General features: G+C 42.9%; 1 protein-coding gene across 3 annotated transcripts; it reads left to right on the plus strand.

Annotated features, from left to right (window-relative positions):
* Positions 1-940: 940 nt before the first annotated feature.
* Positions 941-12,629, plus strand: b3galt2 (UDP-Gal:betaGlcNAc beta 1,3-galactosyltransferase, polypeptide 2). 3 transcript variants are annotated; one of them, XM_061034312.1, is made up of 2 exons: positions 941-1,835; positions 10,204-12,629. In XM_061034312.1, exon 2 carries the CDS (start codon positions 10,565-10,567, stop codon positions 11,897-11,899), a length of 1,335 nt encoding a protein of 444 aa, XP_060890295.1. In that variant the 5' UTR covers positions 941-1,835; positions 10,204-10,564; the 3' UTR covers positions 11,900-12,629. The 3 variants fall into 3 exon arrangements, with proteins under 3 accessions (XP_060890295.1, XP_060890296.1, XP_060890297.1); XM_061034313.1 differs by having other exon boundaries at positions 10,213-12,629; XM_061034314.1 differs by having other exon boundaries at positions 941-1,234.
* Positions 12,630-13,443: the final 814 nt, after the last annotated feature.

Raw genomic sequence — 13,443 nt, forward strand, 5'->3', positions numbered from 1 at the left:
ATATAAGTATATTCTTCAGATTATAATATACAGATTAAGGTGCAGTGAGCATGCTATACTAGATTACAGATAATATACAGAATATGGACATATTTTACTGACATTTATGTCATTACTTTGATATGATAACAACCCTGGTTTTCCGTGATAATGAGTTATTATCCTGGGATATCAAAGTGTGTACTCTTGTGATAAAAGAATCATTTTCTGGAAATCTAAAAAAAGCAAAAACAGCAAAAAAGGAGCGCACTCAACCATCAACAATATTTCAGGTGCACGACTGCAAGAGACTAAAGAGGGACAAAAAAACGTCAGCACACTGAATGTCCTCCAAAGTATGTTTATCTGGTTGAGGAGCAGCGTAGCTCCATCAACAATGGACACTTACTTTTGGACTTTTTCGTCTCCCTTCAATCTGAAAAAACAAAACAATAGTCTGTGTTCATGCCCCGTTTTCAGCCACACTGTGACATGCCATTCTGCCTTTGCACACACTAATAAGGCAATTTAATCCTGCATCGATGTTTGTATTTTGACTTTTGCAACTCTGGGATTCAATATGAGTAAATCAGTATCTCCAGAAAACAACCGCAAATTAGGAAACAGAGTACATAAAATGTTTGGATGCATGTCAGGTTAGGAACATTCATTTGTGCAACAAGATTAGATTATCTATTCATTTTTCAATGCCTCCTCCAGATGCGTTCAGGACAGTACATTAACTGTTGAGTAATTCAATTTAAATTAATTAATATAGCCTGACAACAATGTGCGGGCTGTTCCTTTAGCCTGCTTTAATTATAGCAGTAGGTGTGGCAACACATTTTCTGTTGGGGCGTGTTTCTGTCAATGTGTGAGTGTGTGTGTGTGTGTGTGTGTGAATGTGTGAGTTGACGAAGGGGATTTTTTTTTTTTTTACCCACACCCAATGAACGCAACACGAGCGTCTAACTTGGTCACGTGAGATGCTCCGCTAATAATGCAGTGACGTGGTAGAGTTCCGTCAGTGTAGCGTTGTCTGACAGCCAGCCTGCCCGGGCCAGCAGCTGCCTTGCCCGGCTGAGAGATCCAAAGAGGGCTCGGTCCAAGACGTGAGGAGCGGAGGCGAAGAAAAACAAAGAACGAGAGGGACAGACAAGCGGCAGCGTGGAGGTGGAAGAGAGACGACTAGTTGTTTGTTTTGTTTTGCCTTCAGGACTCGGGGAGCATGTTTTGGCAGTGATTTGACTCAAAGGTGGGAAAGGATATATTTTTATTATTATTCTGTTGTTTGTCTCTCTCTTTTGTTTTTGCGCTGATACTGCACATCACCCAGCGGAGCATCGGAAAAGGAGCAGCCGCACTCCTGCTGCTTTCCCCTCCGCTGCTCTCTCCTCCTTCCAGCGGATAAACGGGAGTGTGGATGCTTTGGTGTTCTTCTTCCCTGCATTTTTTTTTTTTTTTTTTTTTGCACGAGATAACACATCTGGAAAGGGAGAAACACCAGGACTAGATCAGAAAATAAGGGAGGTGAAGGGAAAATGTTAAACAAGTAGTGACGGACACAAGGAGGAGACGCTGCAGGAGGAGGAGGAGAACCACAAAAAAAACCTGCAGGTTTGTTGAGCCTGTGGGGATGAGGACGAGCAGGGACGTAACACATCCAAGGTGTCAGTGTGATTAGAGGAGGGGGAGCGGGAGGAGGAGGAGGAGGAGGCATTAAAGCACAGATTGTCTCCAATCCAAGGAGGCGGTGATGGCGGGTGAAGGCACCGGGGTCCTCACATTCCGTCAGCCGACCGCAGCCCTGTCAGCAGCCGCAGCAGCAGCAGGAGCAGCAGCATGAGGAGGAGGAGGTACGCAGCGCCGCACGTCTCATCAGTCCTCCACATCCTCATTATTCATTTAGCCTTCCCCGCCCTCCTCTCCCCTCCATTACATCCAGACAGCCGCCCTTCTCCGCCGCCTTGACTAGTACCCATCCATCCATCAATCAATACATCAATCAATCCCATTCCTCTTCCTCCCTACACCCTGCATCTCCTCCTCCATCAGGCACTTTTTGGGACCCCCAGTGGCTTCTTTAAATGTTGCAGTGACACCCCAGGGCCACTCAGGCAGGTGTTCCAGGCAGGTGTATGCTACCACTTGAAAATGAAATACTTTTTGATTTTTCTTTCACTTTATTCCCTTCAGGGATGAATGTTACTTGAATTCCTCCCTGCCCAGGGTAAAGTCAATTTTCTTCTCATGTCAGCGGTTCCTGAAGCTACAATTACTGTCCTCGGGGAAAAAAAGGAAAAAAAAGGGGGGCCAGCTATCTAAACTGTATTCATTTCTTCAGGTTTAGGAAACACCTCCTTAGACCTGCCAAGAAGCCAGGCCAGGGAGTTCCCATTGATCCAGTTCAATTAACAGCGCTTTTTATCCACTTCATCACGTCCAGCTGCTTGAACTATTTGGCACTGAAGTTCCCGCATGCTTAGGGATATGTGCTAACTGCTGAGATGGACATTTAAAACAAACAAAAAAAAAAACAGCAGCTAAGCTCACCATCTGGGTATTCACTTTGCCCACTGGACTCTGAAAATTTAATAGGGTCTAATTTTCAAACCACCTCATAATTTATTGCTGTGGTGTCAAAGCGATACCCCCGCATAAGAGTGGAAGAGAAGAGGTCTACGGCCGGGCTTTATAAACGGACTAAAAGGAAATAATTCCAGTTTTAAATTCAGCTGTAAAAGTTGTCAGCAGCACAGTGAGAACGGTTTGATATCACTCTCGCAGAGTGGAAGGAAATAACTGTCATATAATATTTACAACAGCTGGAGAGGCGCCGAGCTGCCAAAGCTTTATTTCCCGGTGGTCTCTTGTATTTTGAGTTTTTAAGAGGCTGCTCGGTTCTTTGTCACAGCCTTCTTATAAGGACAAATGACACTAAATGTCTCCGTTATTTGGCTCTCACTTCTGTGTTAAACGGTCGGTTCACACAAAGTACAAGACAACATTTTCTCACTTATTTTGGCCAAGTTTTTCTCTGTTTTTTTTTTTCTGGGATTCCTGCCTCCAACGCATTTCCCATACACGGGAAAGTGACATGTTAAAGTGTAAGGAAGTGTTAATGGTAATATTCAGTCAGTTTTTTCAAAAGTAAACATATTTTCTGGTCTACAAAAGGTTAGAGAACTACGAATAAGCAGTATTAGTGTCGTTCCAACTGATCTTTTTTTATCAAAAGCCAGGCGTTAGTCCATTTATTGTCACTTTTCACGCATTGAATGCATTAAATCCTCGCTCCTCCTTCATCTAGAAGCTAAATTTTTCATGAAAAGTGACCTTGACCGATATCAAATCAGTTGCAGATAATTCTGTCGAACAACAATAGGATTGATGGACTTGAAGTTTTTAAGGATTTATCAGCAAAATGTTTGTTATTCTGATGATATCGTAGATGTAATAGGAGCAGTTTCATGGGGGAGTCGTTTCTGTTAAAAGTAAACCTGTCTGTGTTGTATGAAGGTGAAGAGAGAGGGGTCTCAGGAACCTCTCTGCAAGGTGAGGTACTGAAGACAGCTCTAGAGCTGAGTGAGAAAATGTGTTTCTTGTATTTGTATATTGAGTGTACTGACCCTTTAAGGATGAGATGGCCCAGATTTGACCATCCTTTAGTGATGAAGGGTTGAGAGGAAGAAAAAAGAAAAAAAAGGAACACAGCTGCTGGCCGTGTCACTCATCGGCTCTGCAAGACTTAGCCAGACCGCAAACCCTCCCTCTCCCAGCGGTCCTATCCTAGTTGAGTCAGAGATACACCAGGTCACTCAAATACCCTAAAACACTTTCATACAGTTTTTACTTGGACTAGAAGCTTTCCTCTTGTGAAAACTGAATACGCAAATGTCAGTGAATTATTCAAAGAGACAGAGGCCAATGTTTTTTTTTCAGACATGTCTCTGTTGAATGTTTCAAATTTGAATGAAATGCATGAAGTACCACACATTAAATGAGCTCACATTGTATTTGGTTTGTGCCCTAAAGTTCAGTGTTGGATGATTCAAAACATTGTTTAATGATACTATTATACATGACTAAACAAAGCTACAAGCAGTGAGTGATATAATTAATTAAAATATATACAACTAAAAAGCACACTGTGGCAAATCCCTATTGAGTAACAATTTATTTATTACATTATAATTCATCCATCCAGCCTCCTTTGGTACTTCTGCGGGTGTCAGAGGCTACATGGAAGCTAAATCAAAATGTGATTAAAAATGGGTTTGCATGTATTCAGCTTTAACACTTCATCTCCACTTACTATGATTGCAATTTGGACAGCAGCGAGAGAGCACATAAGTGAGTAATTACTTCAAATGTTGGTATAATTGATACTAAAAGAAATAAATAGCTCATCAAATTAGCTTGGTCAAGATTTGAAACAGGCCTCGGTAAAGTTGGAAAATAATGAAAAGTAGCCGAACTGCCAAAGATATAATAAGAAAAGGAATATAAAACCAAAAGAATATAGTATAAAAAAATAAGATTTATCATAACGTACATGAATTCAGAATAATATCACTGAAATTCATGCGGTTATTTACCGTTATTATTGATCCTCTGCCGTTGTGAAGCTGCACCTTTTAGTTGAGTGACAAAAATGACGTCACTGTCAGCGGCCGGCGAGTGAACGAGTAGTGTCGGAAATGTTTGTTCATTTTGCTGAGTGAGTGCACTATATAGTCCACTGCATTAAACTCAGCAGGTAAGTGAGTAGGGAGTAGGGAGTGAGTGAGTGATTTGGGACACAGCAGTTAAAATGGTAGAGAAGCTAGCTTAAAAAAAAAAACAGATTTTTAGCTTAAGGCAAAGTAGTTGAAAAGTTAGATATAGAGAAGTAGGACTGGATGAATTGTCTTGCGCCCCATGTACCAAGGCGATAATCCTCATCACAGCGGCTGTGGGTTCGAATCCGAACTCGCCCCTTTGCTGCATGTCCTCCCTCCTCACTCTCTCCTCCCGACATTTCCAATCCCTCTTCAGCTGTCTTATAAAATAGAGACAAAAATGGCCCAAACATAACAAAAAGTTGTTGAATAGTTTGATAGTAGAAATAGTTCTCTCACGCTAACAGATGATGTTTAACATCTTTCCTCTGTTGAATTCAAACTCAGTTACACCCGCCTAAACAATGGGAGTTGTATTTATTAGACTGCTCAACATTCAGAAGCCCCGTACTTAAATTTGGCTGAGAAAAAGAAATCGTCACCATGAGCTTGTCAAATAACTCGGCTGAATCAGACTGACAGTGAAAGTCATGGGGAGAGCGACAACAACAACAACACCAACTCCCTTCCTCTTCCTTTCACTTGTTTTCTTGGCAGTGTTTGTGAACCCGCCACTGCAATCAGACGGAAAATCAAGAGTCAGAAAATGATAGATTGTTGAGGAAGAGATCAGCCGTACAAGGAAGAGGAAAGTGACCAGGACAAGGAGGGATTAAGATGAGACTGTAGCCGCTCTAAAGGGGGAGAGCACTGGACTCACCCACCATCTTTACTTTCAAGTGACTGCTCAGAACAAAGCCTTGGACTGAATTCCCTGGAAGATCCTTTTTAAGATAAGCCCAGCGTGACCTCGAGAGAACAAAGGCAGATATGAAATTCTTCAAACTCCGCTGTGCAGGCCAAGCCGCATGGGCAGAATTCAGATTCAGTTTCTTGCTAACGTAAGCTATAAGACGTCTATATGAAGAGCGGTCCCAGAGAGAGTGAGCCATAGAAGATAATGTGCTCTTTAACACAATATGTTTCTTGAGACTTATGTCTGGGTTTCTTTCATTTTTTTTTTCTGCTTCCTACTTGAATCTAACAAAAGTAGAGTGCCAGGGCAGAGTCTAAAGTTAAACAGTAACAAAACAGAAGGCATCTTTCGCTGTGAACTTTAAGGTATGCATCAGATCGAATGCTTCTTTATACTGGAACACAAATAGTTTACATTTCTCAGGAAACACTTGGATGTACAACAGACACTGATGCTTTTAAAAATCAGGAATTATAAATCTCTCTGAAATGACTTAAGAGTCTGATTGACACTTCAGCGGTCAGCTAAGTCCCTGGGTATAAAAACAGTAGAGTAGAACTGAAGTCCTATTCAGATTAACCTATTAGCCTTTTGCGATTTCATGACTTGTATTCAAAATTGCAATGATTTAAAAATAATTGGGTTTAAGTTACAAGTAGTATTATGCTACAAAGTTATCTGATTCTAATTTAAGAGTGAATGTGTATGTATCAGATGTGGTTAGTCATGGTGCTGCGTTCTCAAACAAAAAGGATTCACTGAAAATGTAATAGTTTTTCAATTTCAAATAGTCAGCGTTCAGATGACAACATTTTGATATCAACTGCCATGCACATGGATCTGCAAAACGACTTACAACATCGGCCAGTAGTTGGCAGTGTGACTTCGTAATGAAACAACATGTGCATATACTCTTCCTCCTACAGAGCGTTGAGGTGTGTAAATACTAAAATAGCTAACACACAAACATTTGACGATTAGGTGGGGTTGCTACTGCTCTGAGTGACCTTAAACTACAAAGCGTGTGATTTTTAATTTTTTTTAAATTTCGACTGGGAGTCATGTCAGTCAACATTTTCACAAACAGAACCTGGGAGCCATTGTTGTTGTAGTCCAACTAGGCCCTCATGGCCTGCGCATGGCCCTCAACTGGAACTGTAATGCGCCTTTACCATATGCTTGTTTTTAGAGGAACTGTATATTGCCAGTTTACACGACAACATAGATTGTGCATGTTTTCAAAAGTGTCTCCGATTTTATTTAGTTAAAGTTGATCCTTATCTTTGAAATTGATGATAACTTTTACCTTCAGCAGGTAAATAAACCTTAAAACCTGTAATGTGCAGAAGAATACAAGGCAACCATAATATAGAAATTCTTGTATTAGTATTTAAAGTTTAGTTTCTTAGCTCTGGGCCATTTCACTTATTGGACCACTTCAGTTGTTTGAGTTGAATTGAACTGCCTCGACGTTATTACAGCAGAAATGATTAGCTGATTAAATGATTAATAATCCACCAACAGAAATCGTACAACAATATTTCCCACTGAAAAACCTTGAGTGTGATTTATTTTTATCTGTCTTGTAAAAAATAGCTGAATTACTGAAGGGCTGTAACAGTGGAACAACAGTAACATTTCAGAGAAAATTACGTTGAGTATTTTCCCTTTTTCTGCACTTTAAAGACAAAACTATCTTTTTTACTGATACAAATTTGCCCAGTGAAGCTGTGATGGAAATTAAAGTAAGCTGCAAACCATAAAGCCATAGTTGAAATTCAGCCACAGCAGACCATGATTTCTTTAGTAGGTTGGAAGGTAGCGTTCTCTTCTTTCAGTTCTCCTCCATCAAAGAACATTTCAAGAAATCTTGAAGGAAATGTTTATTTTATCTCACTTTAAAGTGAAGGTAACTCGTTGACGTGGCGGCTGAAAAATGGATTTTTCACTGTAGGCAGTGTTATTAGGTGGAACAGGAGCGTCACTCAGCCACATAATCAGTCAGGCCTGTTTCAGTAAAGCATGTTTTTAACCTCTAACTTCAGTGAACAGCCACTCTTAAGAGCCTTTCAAATGAGAGCTGCATTCTTTTTTCCCCTTGATGAAAATGTGTCACCATCGCAAAGTGGACTGCTTTACTGAATGAAGGTCGTACACTCATCGACAAAATAAAAGCTTGTTTCGCAGGCATTACGCACAATGTGGAGGTAAAAAGCGGGCAAGGTCCCTTTACTGTAGGCATGGAAACAAAGGAAGCAAACCATGAAGAACGATGGTCATACCTCTCTGTACTTCTTTCCTCATTTATTTTTTCCCCACAAAGACTGGAAACTATGCTGTGACAGGGACACCGCTATTATGTATGTCTAGTATGTCACTGTGTCGCTCCCCGAGCCTGCGTTCAGATTATTGACCGCTGCAGAATCGCTGGGGCTTTAATTAGTGCTAGTGTAACTAATTGGCTTGCATAGAAGTGACATTGATTGGAGGCAAGAAAATGAATAAATGAGGAGAGGTGTTGGCACGTCTTAATGGAACTGCTAAGAAGTAAAAAAAAAAAAAAAAAAAGTCATGTCTGATTCCTAGAGAAAATTGGCATTTGCGACAAACAAAGCAAAACAAAGCCACACACTGGACCGCACATGCGAGTGTGTGGGATGTGAGCGTGTGTGGGAATCTGGTACGTTTGTCCTCGTGTGTATTGATGTGCCCTTCTGAGCGCGCACACTTCATCAGAAACTCACGTGACTAGGTGTTCATTTAGTTGACAGCAGAAATCTCTCAAGCGCTGGATATGCTTTCGATGTAAAGTATGTTAACCTTTAAAACAAAGCCGGCCCTGGCCCCTCTCATTCTCCTGTAATTGCTTGCGCTGGGTAAGCACACTCCCTTGAAAAGGTTATCGTGTTCCTTGCCAGTTGTCATGATGAATGAGCAAACATAGCTGGAAATGAAAATTGGAGGTTGAGAAAATCGGAATGCCTCAATCGACATGCGCGTAGCATCGAAATAGAATAATGCTCTGTTGTTCAGTATCTGCAATTTAATGAAAAGCAGGCAAACATGTAGGCTTATATGAAAAGGCAGCGCAGAGTCACAGTCAGGGAGGACGTGTGGTTTTAAGACTCGCACTGCTGCTACCTTGACATTCACTAGTACACCCTGAAAGTCTCTGCTGATGTGTGTGTTTGGGTGTGTGAGTGTGTGTGTGTTAATATCCACAGCAATTATGATGTTCTATTGTGTATATAATAATGCATGAAGTGCACGTGCATCTTTTCTCTGAGTCTATACACCAGCGTGATTATGTGTGCAACATTTTTGTTTTGTGTATCATTAAGTCAGCCCTGCGTTAGATGTGAGATGTTATGTTAGTGGGTCTCTGAACACACAAAAGAAAAAATACTGAGTGAGCAGTGTGTGGCATGCATATGATTAAATACATGCTTGTGCAAACCGATTGTATGCGATTGTGCGAGTTAGAGAATGAACGCGTGCATACTTGATCTCCTTTTGTGTTCTCCCTCTGGGCACATCTCCCCGTGGGCAACAGATGCAACCACTCGCGTCACATTTTGTCAGCCGTGTCTGTGTGTCTTGTGCGTGCTGCCTTGTATGTATTCCTGTTTATGGTAAAAGACGGAGCAGCTCGGGTGGACAGTAGGCAGCGTTGATGAGCTGACGGTGGAAGGTGAATGGCAGGTTAAGGCTGTTATCGCCCGAGGCTTGCTCAGGCTTCGGCACCACTGCCTGCTGGACCCTGAAAACTCATTTTGACAGATGCATCTCCTCCCTGGCTCACGACGCACAGTGGGGGGCTGATGACACTCGCTCGCCCAAGCGGCTTAGAGTAGCGTTAGCCGGCACCACGTTGGGCAAACCTGCAATTCATACTCGTGCCCCAGGCATTAAGCTGAATAATGACATGCAAGAGGCATCCACCACCTCACCATGTCAAGCACCAGACAGCTCATAGCTTCCATGAAGAACAAAGTCCTTTCTATTCTACACTATTTTTAGGTCTCAACTGCAAGATGAGATTTTCCTGTCATTGTGGCTCATTTCAGCGAGATATGTTTACAGTGAGTTTGATTTATCCTGAAAATGTGCATTGTGTTGTAGCTCAGCATCAAGGCACACATCTGGATGTGCCTTTCCTTTTCAAATGTGCTCGGTAATTTCTAGAGCAGCAATCTTCCTTTCTCCCTCCAACATGCTCTGAATAAAATTATACTATTCTTCCACTTGCTCCCCTCAGAGAGCCACACCCCCCAGAGCATGCTATGTTCTATGTCCCTGTCCAATCAAGATTTCGACAATGCTGTCATATTTATTCAGCTTTCCCCTTTCAAAATGTTAAGTCAGCTTACCAAAAGCACCATTTACTGCCATTTTAGTGGCAACAGCTTCTACAGAAAGCTCTAATTGAGGCTTTTTGCGGCAGGAGGAAATTAATTCTTAATTACAGAGTGTGTCAAAACAAACCACAAATAGAATGATTAAGAAATAACCTCAGTTGTCCCCACAACAAGAACAATAAAGAAAAAATCTGCAACTCAGACAATTGACATGTGGCTCAGTGCCAGTTAAAAGGTGATGATTTTCAGACTGCTTCCAACACTGTTTTCTCTGTCTTTCTCTTTTCAGATTATAGAGAGCAAACACAGAGGAGGTGACCCTTATCATACCCTGAAGGAGAGAAGACAAAGAGCATGAACTTGTGTTTGTCTGCAGTGCCAAAGAAGAGCCGGGGAGACGCCACCATGGCCAGAGTAACATTGCCATCGTTGCTCCACCAGGGGCCCTTTTAACCCTACTACAAGCTGCACTGGGGGGCTCAAACGTTCCCCTGACTCCGCCAGGAGGCTCACTCCAACCAATCTGCCAGCTCAGATAACCCTCTGACTGTTGGCAACCACATGTTTGAGGTGACTGTATGTGACCGCCGCCGCCGCCCATTCTCGAGCAGCAGCAGCAGCAGCAGCCTCCTGCGACCCCGATCTGCACCATGCAGTGGAGACGGCGGCACTGCTGTCCCATCAAGATGACCTGGACCATCAAGCGTTCGCTCTTTCGGACACATGTGGCCGGACTCCTCTCTCTGGCTTTGCTTTTCACCCTCTTTTTGTTTTTCAGCCATCAAGACTGGCTGCCGGGACGCAGTGGGCCCAGGGAAAACCCACTGGCCTACACCATCAGGGGCTTCCGCAGCCCCAAGGGGGAAGCAAACCAGAGCAGCTCCCTCAGGAGCCTTTGGAGAGAGACGGGATATGTAGCGCCAAAGCCTCTGCTCAACCTCAGCTCTCAGCAGGCGGATGGGGCAGCGGGGGAGGCAGCGGGAGGAGGGGGAGGAGGAGGAGGAGGAGGAGCCAGGATGGGAGTAATGGGGCTCGGGGACTCAATGAGCACTAACAACAGTTTACAGAAGGAGATGGGTGTTGGAGGGAGGCTCAGTGCTCAGCCTTACCGCTACATCCTGAACGAGCCCTACAAGTGCAGGGACAGCACACCCTTCCTAATCCTACTCATTGCTGCAGAGCCAGGCCAGGCTGAAGCTCGCAATGCCATCCGTCAGACATGGGGGAATGAGAGCATAGCGATGGGGCTGGGGTTTGTTCGCCTTTTCCTTCTTGGCACAGCAAAGAGCTCGGACACATTCCTCCAGAGCAGCATCGAGGAAGAGAGTCGTGTTCACCATGATATCATCCAACAGGACTACCAGGACACTTACTATAACCTGACCATCAAAACCCTGATGGGCATGAACTGGGTGGCCACTTATTGCCCACACGCCACCTATGTAATGAAGACTGACAGCGACATGTTTGTCAATACAGAATATCTCATCCAAAAGCTGCTGAGGCCGGAGCTACCTCCCAAGCAGAGGTACTTCACAGGCTACCTGATGAGGGGCTATGCACCAAATCGAAACAAGGACAGCAAGTGGTACATGCCGCCAGAGCTGTACCCAAGCGAGCGCTACCCGATCTTCTGCTCTGGGACCGGGTACGTGTTCTCAGGGGACATGGCCGAGCTGATTTACCAGGCCTCCCTCAGCATACGCAGGCTGCACCTTGAGGACGTTTATGTGGGGATCTGCCTGGCCAAGCTGCGAATCGACCCAGCGCCCCCTCCCAATGAGTTCCTCTTCAACCATTGGCGGGTGTCTTACTCCAGTTGTAAGTACAGCCACCTGATCACATCCCATCAGTTCCACCCCAATGAACTCATCAAGTACTGGAACCACTTGCAGACCAACAAGCACAATGCCTGCATCAACCTGGCAAAGGAAAAGAACGGCAGGTACAGACACCGAAAGTTTCACGGAGAGAGGCCTCCTTGAAGCATCCTGTGACGACCACCTGCCTCACTAAAAAAGAAAAAGGGGGAGCTGGGCACACTGTAACTACAGCCAATGGAGGGCATGTTGAACACAATATATGGGGGAAAAAGCACATTGTTTTTTGGTATTGTGTACAGTCAATGATCCAAAATATGTTTTTTTAATTTGAGGAAAACATGTTAAGTATTGTAAACCTGTTGAGCTATCTCTGAAAGGGAGATTGGGAAACATGTCTGTACGATATATAGAGCATGCACAAAAAATGCTGCTGCTCAAGAAGTAGTGTTCATGATTATTCAGGTGCCAATAGAAAGTGGTCATTTATTCTACACTTAATGTGAGGGCTGCCTTCTAAAGGGTAGGACATGATTCCGCACTCTACACATATTTTAAAAAAATACACTATTGTGTTTACACAGACAAAGGGAAATGCACATTTATTATGTGGAAAGTTACACTACCTAATTATGAATGAAAGTATCTTTGACGTTGACCAGTAATGCTGCCCTGTTGCTCAGTGTTTACTTTACAGATATATCAAAGAATAGGACTCTAAAGAGAAGGTTTATGTCATATACTGTATTTTATTTTTAAAAGATTCAACAAGAAAGCACTCAGATTCACGTCAGAGATGACTGAGATTGTATTTTTTAAAGCTTTACATTGAGTATGACTCTGCACTTGAGCAGGTGTGCAATGAATCAATTAACAATTAAATGTACTGAATTCATTTTTTGTCTGCAGTTGTGTGTCTGATTTATCTGGGAACCACGTGTAAAATCGAGCCCATTTGTTACCATTTTTTTTATGTTTACGCCAGCCATGGGCAGCAGATATAGGGTGAGGATGTTCGTCAATGTTACAGTTGTTGGACTTTCATTGGGTTTATATTGTTTTGAATTCAAGATCTTGATAATCTTGGATCAATCAAAGAGATTAAATTGATGAGGTTTTAAAAAAATAAGTTACAGATAGGAGCAAGTGACGATGGATATTCCAATTGCATTTAATCAAGTGAACAATCACACCAAAAACGTTAATACTTATTGTGAGCTCAATCACTAATTCAAAAATGGGTTGCACCACAAACTTCCCAGTGACTGCCTGATGTGACTGGTGTTAAGCAATCTTAAAAAGTGAGCTGTTAACTACTACTACTAGGAATTACTGACAAACATTTACACCTTGTGATTAAACTTTAGAAAAGCAGTATTGTAGATGGTTGATCAATCTTTCCGTGTACTTGATGAAGTAGATAAGATAAGGTACGTAATTAATCCCTGAGGTGAAATTGGATTGTAATGGTAAATGGACTTGCGCTTGTACTACTTCTCTAGTCCTCTGACTTCTCAAAGCACTTTTTACATCGCAGGTCACACCACATTCACACACTAACGGCACAGCAGTGGGAACAATATGGGGTTCAGTGTCCTGCCAAAGGACCCTTCGACATGTGACTGCAGGAGCTGAGGATGGAATCGCTTACATTCTTGTTGAAAGACAGCCGAGTCTACCACTGAGCCACAGCTCTCCAAAATGGCTTA

This window comes from Labrus mixtus, chromosome 3 (genome assembly GCF_963584025.1).
Source record: "Labrus mixtus chromosome 3, fLabMix1.1, whole genome shotgun sequence".
In the NCBI taxonomy this organism is placed as follows: domain Eukaryota; kingdom Metazoa; phylum Chordata; class Actinopteri; order Labriformes; family Labridae; genus Labrus; species Labrus mixtus.

Coding starts and splice junctions, on each gene's coding strand:
- b3galt2 (XM_061034312.1), top strand. CDS start 10,565: ATGCAGTGGAGACGGCGGCACTGCTGTCCCATCAAGATGACCTGGACC.